This window comes from Rhopalosiphum padi, chromosome 3 (assembly GCF_020882245.1).
Source record: "Rhopalosiphum padi isolate XX-2018 chromosome 3, ASM2088224v1, whole genome shotgun sequence".
Lineage (NCBI taxonomy): Eukaryota > Metazoa > Arthropoda > Insecta > Hemiptera > Aphididae > Rhopalosiphum > Rhopalosiphum padi.
In genome coordinates this window covers 26,588,849-26,608,847 of record NC_083599.1, presented here as the reverse complement: position 1 = coordinate 26,608,847, position 19,999 = coordinate 26,588,849, and the positions used below count along the sequence as shown (strand labels likewise).

At 27.7% G+C, this 19,999-nt stretch overlaps 1 protein-coding gene across 1 annotated transcript; it reads right to left on the bottom strand.

Annotated features, from left to right (window-relative positions):
• Positions 1 to 4,272: 4,272 nt before the first annotated feature.
• Positions 4,273 to 15,872, bottom strand: LOC132924957 (protein 5NUC-like). The gene is given in 16 exon segments (XM_060989391.1): positions 4,273 to 4,502; positions 4,600 to 4,744; positions 4,746 to 4,798; positions 5,022 to 5,076; positions 5,079 to 5,179; positions 5,274 to 5,337; positions 5,339 to 5,389; positions 5,477 to 5,620; positions 5,622 to 5,641; positions 6,559 to 6,580; positions 6,582 to 6,671; positions 6,673 to 6,761; positions 7,412 to 7,550; positions 7,552 to 7,614; positions 14,156 to 14,359; positions 15,507 to 15,872. Coding segments are annotated over 16 exon segments (1,836 nt in total).
• Positions 15,873 to 19,999: the final 4,127 nt, after the last annotated feature.

Sequence of the window (19,999 nt, the reverse complement as noted above, 5' to 3'; positions counted from 1 at the left end):
CATAGAATACTAATAATATATTTTATTTATCATGCAGCCATAACTATTTTGTTACCATTAAAAAAAAAAAAAAATGTATTAATAATTTTTACGGATAATTTTTTATTATACTTATTCATTTTAACACAATATAGTTACTGTGTATAAATGTCGGTATTTATATCCAGTTACTTGTATTTTTCTATGTAGAAGGAGTAATTTAAAACTTTCAAGAAGCTCAATTGGAAATTATTAATGGTATTATTGGTATTAACCTTCAAAGTAAGTATAGATTTTAATTTTATTATTTATTTATTCTAAAAAAGTCTTCTGCCCCCGAGTGTACAAGCAGCGCATGGCTGCTTACGCACAAACGCAAATTAAAGCTGCGAATTTAAGTGTGAGACCATGGGGGTAATAAAATGTACTTGATTTAAATTGAGGAACATATCAAAGTTATTGCAAAGTTCTTAGCAAAGTTCTTATAATGATATATCGTGGGGAGATTCTCTTCGCGGCGAAAAAGTCCGCCGTGAAACGGTGTGGCGGCGAGAAGGTCTGCGGTGAACCGGTCTGTGGCGAGATGGTCCGCCGGCGAAACGGTCGCGGCGAAATGGCTGCGGCGAATCGGTCGTGGCGAAATGTCCGGGTTCGATTATTATGAAATGTATTTTACGAATGTTGCGTTATTGTGTAAATATTGTGTGATTTGTGTGATTGGCTTTGCGCTTCATATTACGGATTACAATCATTCTTATGGACCTATCGGCTATCGATTATTTTTATTCAATGACATTGATATTGGAGCAATAGGTACATTTATTCAATAAAGGAAAAATTGTTAATACAAATAATAAATACATTTTTAAATAAATTCAGTTAAAATTGTCTTGGTCTAGTGTACATATATATATTATATATATTATATATATTATATAGTGTTGGCTGTTGGGTAAGTTACTTTTTAAAAGTAACTAAGTTACGTTACAAGTTACAAAATAAAAAAGATAACTAGATTACTTGTTAGTTACTTAAGAACAGGGACGTAGCCAGAGGGAGGGTCCAGACCCCCCCCCTCGAAATGTCATCTATGAATATTTTTTTATAGAATCTGAGTGGAACGAAAATGCTAGTGTTTTTACAATGATGTTTTTTTTATACTCGTAAACCTAATAATTAATTATATGTTATGGAAAAAATTACAAAATGATACGGTTATTAGCACACACATAAATATATATTATATAGGTACTCGTATACGTATACTATATAGCTGGGTATGAGGTAGATATATATGTACATAGACGATAGACCCTCGTATAAACTAAACTAACTAGTACTAACTAGTAGATACCTACCTAGCTAAGTTATGATAGATTTGTGATATCCACTTTTTTATTTATTATAATACAATAATTACCTATTACTTTATATTTATATATTTCACCTATTGAATTACAAAAATAATTTTTATAATATTTTTTTTTTACAATACCTATGTACATAATATAGCATCCTGTAGGTCATTACGAATTTAATTTTTGCTTAATTAATAAGAATGGTTAAAATGACTTATTATTATTATTATTTTTTTTTTTTGACTTAACCCCTCCCGAAATAAAATCCTGGCTACGTCCCTGTTTAAGAACCAAAGTAATGCGTTACATTACTTTTTTTTACTCAAAAGTAACTAATTACAATGACGTTACTCTTATATGTTATTTAAGTTTCATAAAAAAGTCTATTTTAAATCAATCATGTTTTATATTTGTTGTATACAATAATGTATCTTCAAAATTTTGATCAGTTATACTTACTTTTTTTTTTGTACAAATGTCTCCAGTACTAAAGAGCCACGAACGTGCCCTCGTAACATCGCGATATAGGTATATCCCCCAAAAAATTAAAATATAAAAATATAATTAAATTTATAAGGTAACGCGTTCTTCTGGTAAGTTACTTCTAAATAATTAACGCCGTTACCCAAAAATAATAGTAACGAAGTTACCGTAACGTTAATAAGTTACTGAAAATTGTAACTACGTTACGCACGTTACGTTACTACACAACACTGCATACATATATATATATATATATATATATGTATTTGCTATATATATATATTTTTTTTATTTGTTTGTTTGTATTTAAAGTTTTTAAGTTCCTAAGTCTACCTTTAAGTTATAACCATTAGTATTTAATTACTTTTAATTAATGTAATTAATATTGGATTGATCAATTTGATCATATCTTTATGTTGCGAAAAGGTAATGTTCTTTCATTCAACATTTGTACTATTTTAAATGCATCATTTAGCATTATTTTGAACGTGGAGTTTAGTCATACAATAGTATTTGAAACCAATGTTGTCATTTTACAGTGTTTTGAAATGGTATATCTAATATTAAATTGGATCAAACGAAATATGAAAATAGGCATGTTATCATTTATTATTGAAATCAAAAAAATATATTTAGGTACTTACATTAGTTAAAAAAAATACAAGTAGGTATTAGGTATATTTTGTATACATTTTAAATAATTGTATGCTATTTTTTCATAATTTTATATTATAATTAATAAATATTTTGTAAAACTATTAAGGAGATAATAACTATTCCAATAATAGGCAATAGCATTATAAATATTACAATATACATTAGACATTATATAGGTAGGTATATTATCTAATGTGTTTTTATTATTATTATCAATTCAATCAAGTAGCCAGTAGGTATAATATAAAATTAAATTAAAAGATACCAAATACAGATTTTATTACTATAAATTATAAAAATTTGATAGATAGCGTACAGATTATTAAGGTTGTACAACAATGCATCGGCGTTGAAGCACAAACGGATATTATTATTATTCATTGATGGTATTTTACAAATTAAATACAAAATTTGAATGTAAATAGGTTCCATAATTATTGACACATAATAATTATGAACGATATATCAAAATGCATTAAAAAATAAATCCTACCTATATGAATCATGTTTTGTTTCTATTTGAATTTTAAAAGTTAATCTCGCCCTTATTAATTAATAAAAAAAAATTATTATCAAATTAGTTTAGATTATATGATTCAAAGTCGTTTTCACATAGATTATTTTTTTTCTAATTTAAGTATATCGTGCTGAAACTTGTCACATTAATCTTGGAATACCCTGTATAATAACTATACTGAGTGTAGCTAGTGTTACTAAAACAATATTATCGTATATTAAATCATTCTCGATGTTTTATTATTTAAATAATATATTGTTAAACTGTATATTTTATTCAAATTAATATTTTAAATTATTTAATTTTATTAATAATTATATATATTTATGTATATGTAAACAAATTAATTATAGCTAAATTTGCAGGGAATGTGTCGATATGTAAAGACTAATCAGTAATTAACATAGGTACAACCAAAACATTTTTAAAAACAATTTTCGTTTTGTCTCCAAAGACCTATTATAAGTACCTACTTTTGGAGATTATTTTTTTAAAGTACATTTTATAGTAATATTGTAATGTAAAATTATTATAAATAGTAATAAGCTGACAATATTTTTTTTTATGGCTTTGTCTGAGTACAGGGTGATTATTTTATCATTGAACGCTCATTATTTCAAGATCAATTAACATTTTTGAAAATATTTTTCTTGCATAATTTACAAACAAAATAAAATACATTTTTTTTTTAAATATGGTTTTATTATTCCTAATATTGTTGTCGTTATAAAATGATATTAGATTTTTAATTGATTTTAAATAGGCATAGATAATTTTTCTAAAAGTTTTTAAAGTAAGTAAGTATTCGAGTAAGAACCTACTTCAAAAGTATTTGAATGTTTTTGGAAGTAGGTACTTTACATAACTAAAGAAGTTACATGACATTCATAGCAATACCTTAAAATACATACTTGAGCATTTAATCCCTAAAATTATTAAAATTTATGACCTACAAACTCCAAACAATTTTCGAACAAATTAGTAACACTTTGGTCAAATCATAGCATAAATCACACTACGGTGGTCGGTGGCTATAATCTATAAATATGTTTTATGTATTTATATCTTTAATAATATTTTTTATTTTTTGTTATATTCTATTACATATTTTATTAAAATCAATCATTTAATTTGTATAAGGTTATTTTATTATTTAAAACGATACATGAAATAATATCAGAAATATAAATTTTTATTTTTATAATTATACTTATTATTATTATTATTTTTTTTGTATGCATAAAAAAAAACCGAAGAGGAGGATATGTGGCTCCATCATTATCTCTCGTAACCAAGCCAATGGTCGAATACACATAACGCGATGGCGATCGCCAACAGTAGTATTGTCAAGTCTGACAACGATATAAAAGCGATTTGGCTGTCTATGCTGGTTGTCGGCACCTTGTTCAACTCATCCACTCTGAGCAGCACTATCCGTTCACTTACTTCCGGCCATATCGGAGACTTAGCTTGAAATTCTTCTTCTACGATCTTCAAATCCGTTTTTCCTGATTTTATAAACCAAATGTCCGTGCATATAATTTATAATAATAATAATAATAATAATAAAATGGTTTTTAAAATTTTAGATTTGACATCACTCACTAAAACTCTCGTATTCGACAACTTTTTGGAACGAGAAGCCATCCCCACCTTCTGACAGATAACTACTGATGATTATTGTGTAATTTTCGTTTAAATTCAATTTTTCATATACGGGCACAGCGCAATTTCCACACCTAGCGTAAATGGGACTGCACACGCTTACCACTGGGCTGACTAAAGTCTATTACGACCTTTAATCCTGTTGGATAATTTATAAAACGAGTATTAAATAATTTACCTAATACCTAATAAGTACCCTACCTAATAATTTGTATTTTATAGAAAATTTAATTATAATATATTTTATATATTTAATTTACAACATTTATCACGAACAAATCGTAGATATTGTCATGTGCACGTTCTATAAAATATAAAAATAATAAGGTTTTTTTTGGTTTATACCAAATTTGTTCATTTACCTGAAACCTGAAGGAATTCACCGTTTGCCACCGTTGTACTGTACCGTCGAACGGAGAGTACTCAAAAGCTGTCCAAATGTCTGAACCCTTAGTCGTAATTTTACCTACGTCGTCTTGAAATGGCATCGACGACAGCAAATCGCCAAAAGTGACGTTACCTTAAATAATAACAACGATCACATACAATATGATGATTTAAATCTAGTACGTTTTTATTAATATATTTCTATTTTGTTTGTACGCTTAGTTTACCTCTTTTATTAATATTATTCATGTTTGTCCGTATACCGCCAGCTTGTAATAACGCTATCGGCGCGGTCGGTCCAGTATTTGTCCAAGTCAAACGATTTGATATTATTTCGAATATTCTGTACACAATCCAATTTTTATTATTTTTTTTTTTTTTACCATAATTAATCAATATATTTGTATTGTTGTTATTAGTTATCACTCACGTAGTCTACGAAAGAATCCGTTATGAAATTTCCCAGATTACATTCTCTAAATCTACAGTATTCATTGATACCTTCTAAGAATACACTTGTCGAACCAATCACTTGTTTAGTCTTCTCCTCGATCATTTTGCTCATGGTTTTTACTTTCGTTCAATAGTTCGGGATCTATAACAATACAATATAAATTATTGTGCTATCGTAGTCCTGTATATAAGTAGGTATATAATGATAGTAATGATACAATGAACAATGTTTAACAAAAGTTATGTCTGTCAAATTTATATCAGTCGCTTATGCTACAACCCTTAAAACATACTTCACAATACAAATATGTTACATTACTATTCCATTTAACAGAATATGTTACCTGTCAGTACTATCTTGACGTAGCACCGGCACTGCACATATCGAACACCTAAAAATGGGTACCTACCTATCAAAATATGGCTACGAATTTTCCCTTTTTTTTATAAATACTTATTATAATTTACAACATCTTTTTTTCCAGGCTTTCGGAAAATACAAAAATAAAAACTATAGCGCTGAAATTAAAGCTCAATTTTAATATGAAGAAAAGGTTGCTGATTAGTATTTTTATTTGTCTTATTTAATATATTAATATATAATAGAATAAGGGGGTACCTACTACATACTATAATAATTTTATCGAATTGTTTTTATCATTGTTTTTTTTTTAATTTATTTATTAAAAGTGTAAATAAAAACATACCATAATATTATTTTAGATGACCAAAAATTCCAATACTCTATTTATTCTTATTTATACGAAACTTTTAATTCAAATTAAGATTTTCCACAAATACTACACAATATTCAAAAATAACTTATTATATCTATATGCAATTGTAAATATCGAATTCGATAAATATATTTTTATTTTTGCCAACAAAATATGTACATCATTATTATCCATAATATATACTAACTAGGATAAGTTGAAATGCTTTTTGAAAAAAATTTTTATCTTTGTAATGTTAAACTCACTTTCACCTTGACGAGCTGTATAAGAGTTAAAATATATTTTATAATAACATTATAAAAAATATAATTTTTGATTATACCTTGTTCGATATTGGAATCTAATTAAAATCGGGTTCCCATAACTTTTGACAACTTCGCCGGCTTCGTCGAACTCCATCCACAATTTTCCCAAATATTTTGTGACGTAATATGCAATGGACGACGGGCACCTTCCTATTAGTGCTTGGTTGTTTCACCCAAATAGGATAAGGACCAACAGGCTTGTCGATGTCCGGTGGATTTCCTTTGAAAGAAAATAACCGATTTTAGTTATTTTAATTTATCCGATGAGTATATAGGTTATATTTAAATATATGATATGTTATTATGATATTGTAAATATTTCGCTGTAAATTATATAATTTTGTAATTGGGTATGTACTAATATGATGAGTTACGCATTTACATAAAAGTACCAACCAATTGTCCAAACTTCAGATAATACAATTTAATTAATACAGTCAATTAACTGGAAAATCAGTATTTCTAATCCAAAATGTTGTGATTTTTAGTGCACTTTTTAATGTAATAAGTGATAAAATGTCCTTCCTGTGCGTTATGATTTAGAAAAAAAATTATGGATTTGAAAATTTTTTCAAAATTTGATAATAAACATTTTATAAAGTTAATTATTGATATTATTGAATCGAAATTGTTATGAAAATAAAATGGATGAGAACAACCAAATTTCAAAATATAACATATTACACAATTTATGGTTTTTACATTATTTAGTATTATAATATATCTTTAGGTATGTATGGCTGTATAGATTAGGTATATTTTAAAATAACTGTAATACATCATTGCGGGATTACTGACTTTTCAATTAATTAGTATAATACTGTATATATTATAGATAAATCACAACGGCAAGTATTAAGTATGTTTTACCTGTGTACAAAAACGAATGTGAATGTCCACCAATCACCAAATCGATGTCCTCGACGTCTCTGGCTATCTGTGTATCCATTTCCAAACCGGAATGTCCAAGCGCTATAAGAATGTCCACGCCATCATTTTTCAGACGTTTTTGCCTCAGCCACAATCGACGGAATTTCAGGTAATATTTTCACGTTGCCCACTCGTGTTATAACCTTGAAAATATATGTTTTAATTAGAGATGAAGAATTTACGTAAATAAAAATATTGGTAGGTAGTAGGTACCTAAATTTACCAAAAAAGTGTGTTAAAATATTAAAATAGCTAAATCTTAGAGCTATTGCTTCTATTTTTAAATACTCGTCAAATTTAGTTCATTAAAAGTACATATTATGAATACTTAATTATTCATAATTCAATTAATAAATTATTTAAATTAAATTATCTATTTTAACACAGCATTTTCTTTATCTTTTTTTTTTTTTTGTTAAAATAACTAATAATAGTAATAGTAAACTATAGAAATTATAGTAAATTAGTAAGTATATCAATATGACAAATGATAAAATTACAGTAAGTTCTTTTGGCGGTTCACCTACCTACACTTAATATAAAATATGACTAGTGAAATAATTATTGTATCATTATTAGTTGATAAAAAATTAGCTTTTTATAATTCTGGAAAGACGTTTTTGATTCCATTTGGTTAGAGGAGCCACACACAGGTTTTTAAACACTAACCAATAAAGAAAAGTCGGTACATTTTTTACCTGTAAAAATTTACCTAGTAAATTTACAACACTCACATATCTAGTTTTAATCAGTCGTCCGGCTGGTAATACTCACGTTCATTAATGTTTAATGTTAAATTCATGATGATTCACTATTTACGGATAATATAAATCTCTTGCGCATTGTAGATTAATGAATTTAAATATAATTATTAAAACAATAACGTAACCAGATACTAAAGTTTTATTTTTATTAATTCTCAAAGATTGATGAATAAAATATTCATCCTTTTTCCTAATACAAAACAAATAACAATATGATGGTATATATATTTTAATTTTAAGCTACTTCAACTAACGACAAGAGTAACTGCTTGTGTATCATAACTTTATTTTGTACACTTCAATAAAATATAAAGAGTAGATAAAAAATACTATACTACTGAACAATAATGTAAAATATACACCCTAGTACTTGCCTCGTAGTGATTCAGATATACACGTTCAAATGAGCCTTACACATATAGTTGCGATTTACCATCGAACGAAATCATAACAAAAAACAATAACACGTTGAATAAAAATACCTTCAAAAATATTTTAAAAATCAACCATAATTTCCAGTCCTCTTACGCAGCCTTACCTCTTAAGCTCTAGTTTTTAAATATAACCAATATAGTGGAAGGAAGTGATTATCATCTATAAGCTTACAAATAGACAATAAATGCATCAAATATACGTTTTCTCTTGACATCCTTTTATTTTCACGCTCTTTCTATTTATTACTAGTCTTACTAATCAGCCAACTAGCAACTAAAAACTAAAATATACAAAAATAATAATAATAATAATATATATTTACTTTTTTGTGTAACATAAAAAAGTAAATAAGTAAATATTATTACGCTAGGACGCTAGCTGTAGCTATATCATATTCAATTTATTGAATTTAGTATTTACCAAAACTTTCAAACTACCAATGGCGTAATAACCAGCTAGCCAGTATATTGAAATATTATAGTTTTGATACTTATACAATATATTCTGACAATACTGGAGGAGGCTTTGTCAACAGCCTAGGATTTAACACAACTACGATAGTATTGTATTATACATATATGTAATACAAAATAAAATAAAATCTCAAAATGAATAATAGGTACACACAGAAAATTAAATTTTAATATACAATATAAAATATAAATATGAATTAGACTAAATATGAAAAATATAATTGACCTCAAAATAGAGCTGTATTTAATAAACACCAGGGCCTAAAATTGTGTGCAGTAACACACACTATGTGCAGTAGCTATATATTGAATGTGCAGTAACAAATTTAAAAGTGTGCAGTATGTTTTTTGGCTTCTATAAATTTTTATTTGTTTAATATTCAATATTGGTTATTGAAAATTACTAATTAGCATAATATATTCATTTAAAATTGGTCCATTTCTATAGCCCCACTACAATGGAAATTATCAATTTTTTTTTCATTCGATTGTGTTGCGTTAGTGCTGTTTGTTTTACTTGGCTTTTATATTAACACCGTCTGCCGATAACGACAGTTTACTGCATGACGTCGGGATGTTATGGACGTTATGGTACCAATCTACGTTAGCAGAACTGTTGTATAACTGTCGTAGTCACAATGCTAATTGCTAACTATATTATCAGAGATAATATGACTTATGAATATAATCTGTGATATAGATATAGGTCATGAACATTAGAGAATAATAGCATTATTAAAGAATCAATAAATTTCAAAATCAAAATTCAAATTATTCAAATGTTATTAAATAAATACATTTTTATGTATATAATAGTATACTAATATCAATATAAATATAAAAATTAAAAACAATTTTAAGTGCATTTTGTACTATAATTGTTCACATTTTAATACAATTTTTGCATTTTAAGTGCATTTTACATTAGATTTTTTTAACATTTTAAATGTATTATTTAAGGTTTATTAGTACATTAAATTCACAGCCCTACTGATAAACATTAAACAGTAGGAAGTGACTTTTTAGCACATTATAATAAGTATATCAACTCAAACTATTTTGTTTTTAATTTTAAAATGTTTAGTCATATGTAGGTATCAAGGACTTTTATAGAAAATTGTTTTAGATTGTATTTATTATAACTAATTATTAATAAATATCAAAAATAATTATGTAACGAAGCTATATGTGGCATGTACATTGTGCACTATAGGTCTATGTTTATTATTTTAAAATATTTTGATGTGTGGAATAAGGTGTGCAGTAGCAAAATACCCTAATTTTAGGCCCTGATAAACACAATAATATTACACTCGAACTAGAAAAAAATACAATATGTCAATGAAAGAACATGAATAAACATAATATGTCTGATCAAAAAACGCCAACTCTTTTCGAAGAATAAATTATAAAAAAATGTAATGAGTAGTTAAATTATTTTCGTTTTTATGTATTAAAATCATTTATTTTTTTTCAAATTAACAATTACAATTAATAAAGCTATTATTTTAAAAATGTGTTCATAATTTTAATTTGCCCAATGCTCCACATTCCAAGAATATTAGCGTTTCAATGAAGATTGTTTAAAATTTATACTTTAATGCATGCAATTTGTGATTTGCTAAAATAACTATATTATTCTTACAAAATCAAAAACCTAATTTTCTTTAACTTGGTAAATTTTCACACTATTTCAATTAATTTTTTTAATTATTTTCAAAAAGGCTACATTAAAAATTTAGAACATGCCATACAATTAGAATTTTTTACTTGTTACTGAAAAAATTACGTTTAAATATAAATATATAATGACTTTCTACGGTGATCCGGGACTATAGGGTTCTATACAAAATAATATTGAAAATAAATAATGTAAATTATTTAATTGAACTCATCTTGTACAATAAATTAACCAAAGACATCACATTTACATTAGACGAATGGAAATAATACTTCAGACAAAATAACGAAAGATGAACGAAGATAATTAATCTACAGAAAAAAAAATGTTAAATAACACAGCATAGTAATAAAAAATACATAACAATTTCCATTATATCTATACTCAAAAATATACTAAACAGCATACCTATCTGTTATGGTAAGCATTTATAAAATAATGTAGATACACAGCAAGATTCATTATGTACAACGGTTCTGCTACCAAGTTAAACATTAGGTACCTACCTAGATATACATGTAATGTCGTTTAATACTACTTAAAACGTAGATTAATACACTACGTCACTACAACCAAGTAAAATGGAAAAACTCCCGACACTCGAACTACTTCAAAAAACAAGAAATTTAACAGATAAAATATCAACTACGTTACATTGGTAATAACCAATAATAAAATATACCTAGGTACCACCATCATCGACAAAAAACAAACGGTTAGAAACGAATATTTTTAAAAATGCATAAAATATACAAAATTTTAATATAGGCGTACGCAGAAAACAATCAGTGGCGTAGACATTATTTTTGAAATGCCCCTCCCTTGATAAAAACAAAAAAAGCTAAATGGGAGAGGAAAATTGAAAAATCCCCCGCCCTCCCAAAACTTTTTACTTTGGTAGTAAAATATAGGAACAAATGAGGAACAATGAATATAATTTGAATTGATTCAAAATGCATATATTAAAAACAATATAGAAGGTTATCCACTCCAATACTCAATAAAGTCAAAAATTCTGTATTATAAAATACTACATCATTAAATGTATAAATAAAATAAATAATAATTAAATTAACAAATCTAGTTTTCTCTTTTTTTTTGCTAGTTAGTCTAAAACTTCTGCTGTAATTAAATATGTCTATAAACTGGCATAAGTGTTAGGCCATTTAGCCGTTCCTGTAACAAATACATTTTCACACATTTTCAACAATCCCGCGAGTGTCTTTTTCTAGATCTCAGATAAATTAATGGTAGGTTCGTATACTATGTATCTACTATGCATACGCGGTGAACTAAAGCCGTAGCGATAATGATCTCATTAGCTATTTCTCATAACTTAGTAACCGCAACGATAATGTCTGATAACATTTTAAACACACTCACAGTGGTAGCATATCCCTTTTAGCCTACATACATATTATATATAAAGTATTGTCTCTATAAAATAATAAGATAAGCTATAATAAAGTACAATCATTGTCGTCATTGACCATTTTGACTAAATAAACATTACTTTGCTACAAATAAAATAAAATTATAATGGTATTCAGTATTGACAGAATTGTCAAAATTCAATACCTGAAATATCTCGATAGATCGTATCATAAAATATTATACTTTAGTGCATACTGCATAATGTAAGTAAAAATACAAAATAATAAAAAGCCAATGGGGATCTGACCCTCACGCCCGCCTTGTAGACGCCACTGAAAAATAATATATCATATAATATATTATGATATATACCTATTATATCAAGATTATTCAGCACATAATATAAAAATAAACCAAACCAAGCCTTAAAAACGGTCAATCAGTGTTCTCCTGACACTCCTTTATTTTTAACAAAATAATTCACTTAACGTACGTCTATTCCGCACACTCACAGTAGTATTCCATCTCATAGCCTAATAGGTACTTACATTCTTTTAGATTTCGAGGAATACTAAAATTATTCGAATACAAGATTAAACGTCCAATGTCTTTATAATTTATATTATTATTGAAGTTTTGAATCAAATTGTAAAAGCAAAAACGATACCATCTTAAGGGTAAGTATCTATATTCACGTCGGTATGTGTATTGGGACAATATAAGAACAGTCGAAGAATAATGTACCTACACCTAAACACGTATTATACACGAGGATGGCTACACGATAGACACTCAACGAAAGATGGGCGGACTATTGTTGTAATTTTAATACCTTTTTCGTACTCTACTTATTGTTAATAGCAGTTGTGTATTCATTATTCTCTATAATATACCTATTTATCACTCTTTTGTATTCATATATTTAATTAAAATAGCACATTAAAAACGGAAGTTAATCGTTACCGCCAAATCGGATTCTTCTTAAATTATACTTGAAAAACCATTTAGAGTTCACAATGTCATCTATAGCTACGTATTAAACTATTTTTCATTTTCAAGCAGTTGCTACTTTTTGTCTATCAATATTATAGTATAGAATCATATACAGAGCCCATTACAATTTTGTGTTCTACAGTAATACATTTAAACAACTTTTATGTAAAAATAAATATATAGACTATAGACTATAAAATTGAATAAAATCATATTGTCATTAACATACCTGTTTTACTAATTAAACTATTATTGCCATCAATGTGAATAGTTTTGAGTATAGTACACGTTTTGACTAAAATGTTTATAGGTATAGGTATATAGTGAAATATTTGTTTGTACTAATTCGCATGCAAAATTAAATTAAAATCCTTAGGTTTCAACGTTTACTACTTAAAAATTCTATTAAAAAAAATATATTTTATAAAATAATTCACAGCAGTAAGGTTAATTTATATGGTGAATACGCGTTATACGAAATCACCACAAACCATACGAATTATGTGCGCTTGACAATAATGAACTCAGTTTAACCACTTATCGTTTTACCGTTTTACGATACGTATTGTAGTTTACTATTTTTAAACTTTTTAATCAAAAGTATTAGGTATCAACCCAATTAATCTGACGTTAATGAGAAAAGGACCTTTTTACGTTTTAGCAAAAATAATAATCGGGATACCTAAACGAAAATGTTTGTTTTAGCGGAAACGATGCGTGCTTTTAAAAACTCACTCCTTTCAATGTCTCATCCATTGTTCAATATTAGTTTTCTTTTTTCGCTGGTGGTTTTAATTATTACTTCAAATTATTATTTTTTTCAATGTTTCCAAGACTAAATTACATTAATTTACCGAGAAATAATATAATAATTTTAATAAAATAATCGGTCTGTATAATTTTAAGTTTATCGGAAAGGCACGTATATAAAATATATATATTGGTAGGTATGTGTAATGCTTACCGCTGTCTCTGGTGTCAAGTATCCGATAATTCCGATTTTACGACCATTTACCGTCAAAACTTTAGATTTCATCAAGTTTGGCTGGCTGGCCAATGATGGTTCGTTGGTTAGATCGAGATTACTAACTACTACTGGAATAGTTATGTTTTGTATAAACGATTCAACATCTTCCACGCCATCGTCGAATTCGTGATTTCCCAAACACTATAACAAATTATGGTCAAAAATATATAAAAATATTAAGAATGATAACTAATTAAATTAATTATATTTATATTCATAATTATAAATTTAATAAAGAACATCATTCTATGTTAATATCACACTTAGTATAATAATTGTAGTTTTTATGTACTATAGCTAGAATTTTTTTTAAAAAATATTTTATGCAATTTAATTTTTTTAATTTTCAAGATGACCATTTTTTTGAACATATTTTTTATAGCAGTTTAAAAATTTGTACATGTATATTTCATGAAAATCGATCAAATATTGTAGATATTAGCTAACGTATGATTTAACGGCGTAAGTAATGAGTTATTTGATTGATTTGTTTAATGTTAAAAGCTTGGTAATGTCGAAATATATTACAATCTCATAGAAGTCAAAATCACAGTATTGCACACAGGGATAGGTCTTCAGGTATGTAGATTAAAGAATGCAAAAAATGTTAAGAATGGCTGAGTTAAATACGTCAACTATCTGTTACAAATGATGAAGGTCACTTCGAAAATATACAAAAAAATGTTATAAATACTATCGCATTAAAATCATTTTTTTTAATTATTATTATTATTATTATTATTAACAATTGAGATTAAAAATATTATTTTGAACTTTGTTCATATAATTTAAAATTTAAATTGTAATTATTAATATATATTTAATCTCTACTGCAGAAAGCTCTAATAATAATAAGACATTAATAGATATTGTCGTAAAAGAAGAATTACGTATTTATTTAGTAGATACTATAATCAATTTGAACGAGGTACCCAAAGACTATGACAAATACGAAAATTCAGTATTAATAAATAATAATAATAATAATTAAAAATATACATATCGTGGTGTTTTCGACGACAACCGATTAAAAACGTTTTAAGAAAGCGTTAGACTTTACGCGTCGACGGCACATTTAAAAGTTGCTCTATACCATTCTAAATCAATTATCATTATTATTCAACGCGTTAAAATTCGTCGAGTATTTTTTTTTTCTCACGACTGACGGCGAAGAACGCCACATGGATATGTTATTACAATACTGGTATTAATTAGGAGAGTAAAAGTGTGCTTTAATAATAGTTTATCGCGCGGATAGATAAAACGCGATGATCCGGCGCGCACTCACCATGACGTCGATGCCGAGCGCTCCGACCATACGCTCGACGGCCCGCCACTTGAGTAACGTGTAGTACGCCGTGCCCTGGAACGTGTCGCCGGCGTTGAGGAACAGCGTGCCGTCGGCGTCGGCGCTCCGGCGCTCCCGGTCGACGACCGTCTTGAGCCGCGCGAAACCGCCGTAACACGGCCGGCCGACCGATGCGCAATCCGCGCCGCCCGCCGCGTCGATCTGATCGAACCGCGAGTGCATGTCGTTGGTGTGCAACACCAGCAGTCGGTAATTATTATGAGCGGCCACCGCCGCCGTGGACTGCAGCCACAGGAGCAGCGCCACCGTCCGGAACACCCGCGGCCACTGCAGGCTGACGGCCATTTTTCTACAGCTCGGAACCGTTTCGATTTGAATTTGTGATATTATTATTTAAATGCCCGCGCGAGTGGCGTACTTTGGGCGACGGGTCTTTGACGATGGATGGACGAAAGAGAGAAGAGAGCAGAGACTTCGTAACGTCGTACGGAGTGTCGCGCGCGCGTTCGACTGGACGTATCGTACAACGCGTCAACGCGCGGTCGGCTGCACGGCACCAGGATGTCGGACCGACCGGACGGGCCTCCCACCCCACTCATCGACTCATCGATCACTCTCTTAAGCGTGGCTTACACCCCGTCACCACACCCTTCAGCAGAAGAATCATATTCGACGCGAATGACAAAACTACATTTTATACGCACTATTCTTATAAAACCGAGTTTTATATAATTATTTTCTATATAATGGATCCTAAAAGTGGGTGTGGATCAAGAGTCTTAAAATCCCATTTCAGGTATATCGTATATATGTCGTATATATATGTATATCACAATTGCTTGTATAGTCTAATTGAGCTGTAAACGAATTCTTATAGAATCGATTTTTAAAAAGTGTTTTGTAAAATCAAATTTTATAATATATAGCTTTGTAAAATATTAAAATTATAATTAATAACTTAAACAAGTTGAGATAATAATAATTAGGGCTAGGATTTCGATGCATTTGCATCTTTTTATAGAATGTTTTACACGATGCTTTCCGAACTACAAATGTGTTTCAAGAACTCTGTGTTCTAACCACAACATTTTTTTTGGGGTACTTTTGGCATTTTAGCGGATCATATTAGGGCATTTTTTTTTAAATTTTTTAAGACATTTTTGAACTATTTCTCGTATTAATGTATTATGACTAAAACAATTGACTTCATTGAAATATAATTACTACATAGTACTACATAATATAAATTATTTTAATTTTGAATTTAACATCCAGTTTTAAAATTATACAAGGCCACAAGGGCGAAGTTGCAAATTGCTCTTATTGCACAGTTTCATGCAAATGTAATTTAGGGGCGTCCCTAGACAATTTTCGGGGAGGGGGGCGAATCTATATTTTTAAATCAATAATTACCCTATGCGTATTTTTCAATAGTTTGAGCAAACTTAAGTCAATTTTACTGACTTATTTTTTTTTTATGCGACTACATTACAAATAAGTTTACGTAATAAAGTATCGTTTCATAAATTCACCTTTAATAGTTTAATGTTTAATTTTTAGTGTTGTTAATAATGTTAATACAATTAAGTACAATTGTATATAGTACAAATAATGAAATAATAAATAATAAAATAATAATAATAACAGTGTATAAGTACCACTATACAATAAAATCAATTTTTCGTTTGTTTTTGCAAACCGGTAAATTATATAATTTATGTCTAATTCTATATTTCTATGCAAATGCATTAATGCCAGTCCAGTCAATCTAGTTATTACTTATTATCTAAACAGTAATGGTTATCCATAGATAACAATTATCATCTTTGCGGTGATTAGTTTTTCTATTGAGGTAGAACGGTAAATTAAAATGTTGATCATTATTATTTTGTTGACAAAATGAGAGTAATTTTATACATTAAAAATTGTTACCGGGAGGGGGGGGCGAACGCCTCTTCATCACCCTTGAGGACGGCGCCTGATGTAATTCTATTTTATACTTTTTTTTTTATATAATATTCCTTTTTTTACATAATAATTTAGATTTATTTAATAAATAATGCATTTTTGATATTTTTAGGACATTTTTTAGAGTTTTTAGGTCAAAAATGCATTTTTTGATATTTTTGAGGGCATTTATATTCGAGCCCTAATAATAATTAATAAGACCTATAAGAAAAGTGAAAATTGAAATATCAAATTGTTTATAATTTATTATATCTATTTCGTTGTTAACTAAACAATTATTGTTTAATTTAATAAAATCTTCAACTTATCACATGTGTCCCTTCATAATAATAATATTATAATTATTATAAATTAATTTATGTGCAAAAATTATATGTGATCGAATACATGCTATCCGATGGCAATATTTTATTGGATTTCGATATTCAATTGTGACGCTATATTACAAATTATAATAGTTGAAGATGAGCACGAAAATATTTTTTATCTAAAATAGTAAATTATAAGTAGATGTTTTAATTTAAAAATTATTGAAATATACTTAACTGAAAGTATTTTATCAAATCATATGTTTTATATTCGTAAATTGTTTAAATTTCCAAAAATCATTGTAGTTTAGTCGGTAGATTAAAAAACATATTGTTTGAAAAAATAGTTTATAGCAATAGCGTCTTATTTAATATTTTAATAATAATAACATTTTTATGAATTTTTAATAATTGTAGAAATATATTGATTATGTACGTATTTTACTTTTGATATAATTTGATAGTTGTGTAAAAAAAATACTAGTAGATATATACAACTGAAACCTATAATTTAAGATTCGGTTTTATATAGAACAAATTAATTAGTTGTTGTGGTTTAATTAAGATAATGATTTGATTCTGCGTTCATTAAAGAATATTGTACTGGTTATATAAATTAGTTCGTGAAAATAAATATATTAAAATGTTTAGTTACTGAATCTTTAAAAATGTATTTCTGAACGTTTTAGATAATTAAATACTAAAATATGTAGAGTAGATGACGTATTGCCATGTTATCAATTAATAGGATGTATACCAAATTATCAATCATAGTAGACATTTTTACTGTAAAACTCTTAAGAAAACAGTATTATTGGAATAACAACAAAATGATTTTAGAAAAAAATGTATTATTACTAACATTTGATAAATACTGTGATTGTCACCAGTGATGGCCTTCGATACTCATCATAAACCATCACTCCAAACACGACAACAGCAGTAGGTACTACGACTACTACGCATTAAGTTGAAACCGGTTTTGTTATCGCGACAGCCCATGTTTTATACTTAAGTACGAGTTGGTAAATTTATACTAAAATAATAATGTTATAGTGATAATTGATTAATATTGTATTTCACTTTCGAGTAATTTGATTATTGACTTCATATATTAACTAGTAATTAGCGTGATCTAATCTAACCTTGAACCTAATTCAAAAAATGTCAAAGCTAAACAGATAAACTAAGGTTTAGAAAGTTTACAATATTTTGAAAAACAAAAATAAAAAAAATGTAAGAAATTCCATTGAAAATTTGAAATAATATAATAATGATCAAAACTAAATGCAGAATGACAAGTCCTCCTTATTGGCCCGCTTAATTATCCTGCGCAAAGCATAATTTTTTAGATAACATGAAAAAAAAAATAAAAATAGAAAAAGAATAGAATTAGTGATGGTTTTGAGTAAACACAAGAACATTGATATTACTTAATACTACTATATTGGGGATCACTCATTTCATAAAAAAAAAAAAAAAAATAAAGATCAATATTAATCCTTCTGTCGGCTTATAAATTTAAGTCAAGAACACGAAGCACAGGAGAGTAGTCATGTAATGATGTCATCGATCATAAGATAAGAACTTAAGAAATTTCCGCTGGATACGTTCGACCTCACACTTATCAGTATGTTTAGTTATTTTCTTCTGGACTACTATACTATATAAGCCTAGATCAATCACTTAATTGATATATGCAATTAGGTTAACTCATCAATGAGAAAAATGAGATAATTTAATACTAAATGATTAATCATGGGTTCTAAAATAAGTTATCATATGATATTTTGAGATATACAAAAAAATAACTTTCTCATAAAGTAATTGAATAATTGATATGACCGCCTTTAAAATACCTGAAAGAACGTTCGTCTAACTAATATAATTGCACACTATTAATCCTCACACACTGTTAGTATTTAAGTATAAACTATAAACTAAACCATAAGAGTAGAAGTTTACCAAATCCAAAATCTTGTGAATATTTAACTAAACTCACATCATACAACTTTTATTTTAAAATCATTACCATATCATTCTTTTGTAAAATTGAAATGTGTCCAAATTATGCCACGAAACAAGATTAAGTGTACAATATTTAAATAAAAATATTATCGAAGCTAACATTCTCATTGGATCTGCCTACAATGATAACATTTTTTATATTTTTAGAATGAATATGATTATAAATGA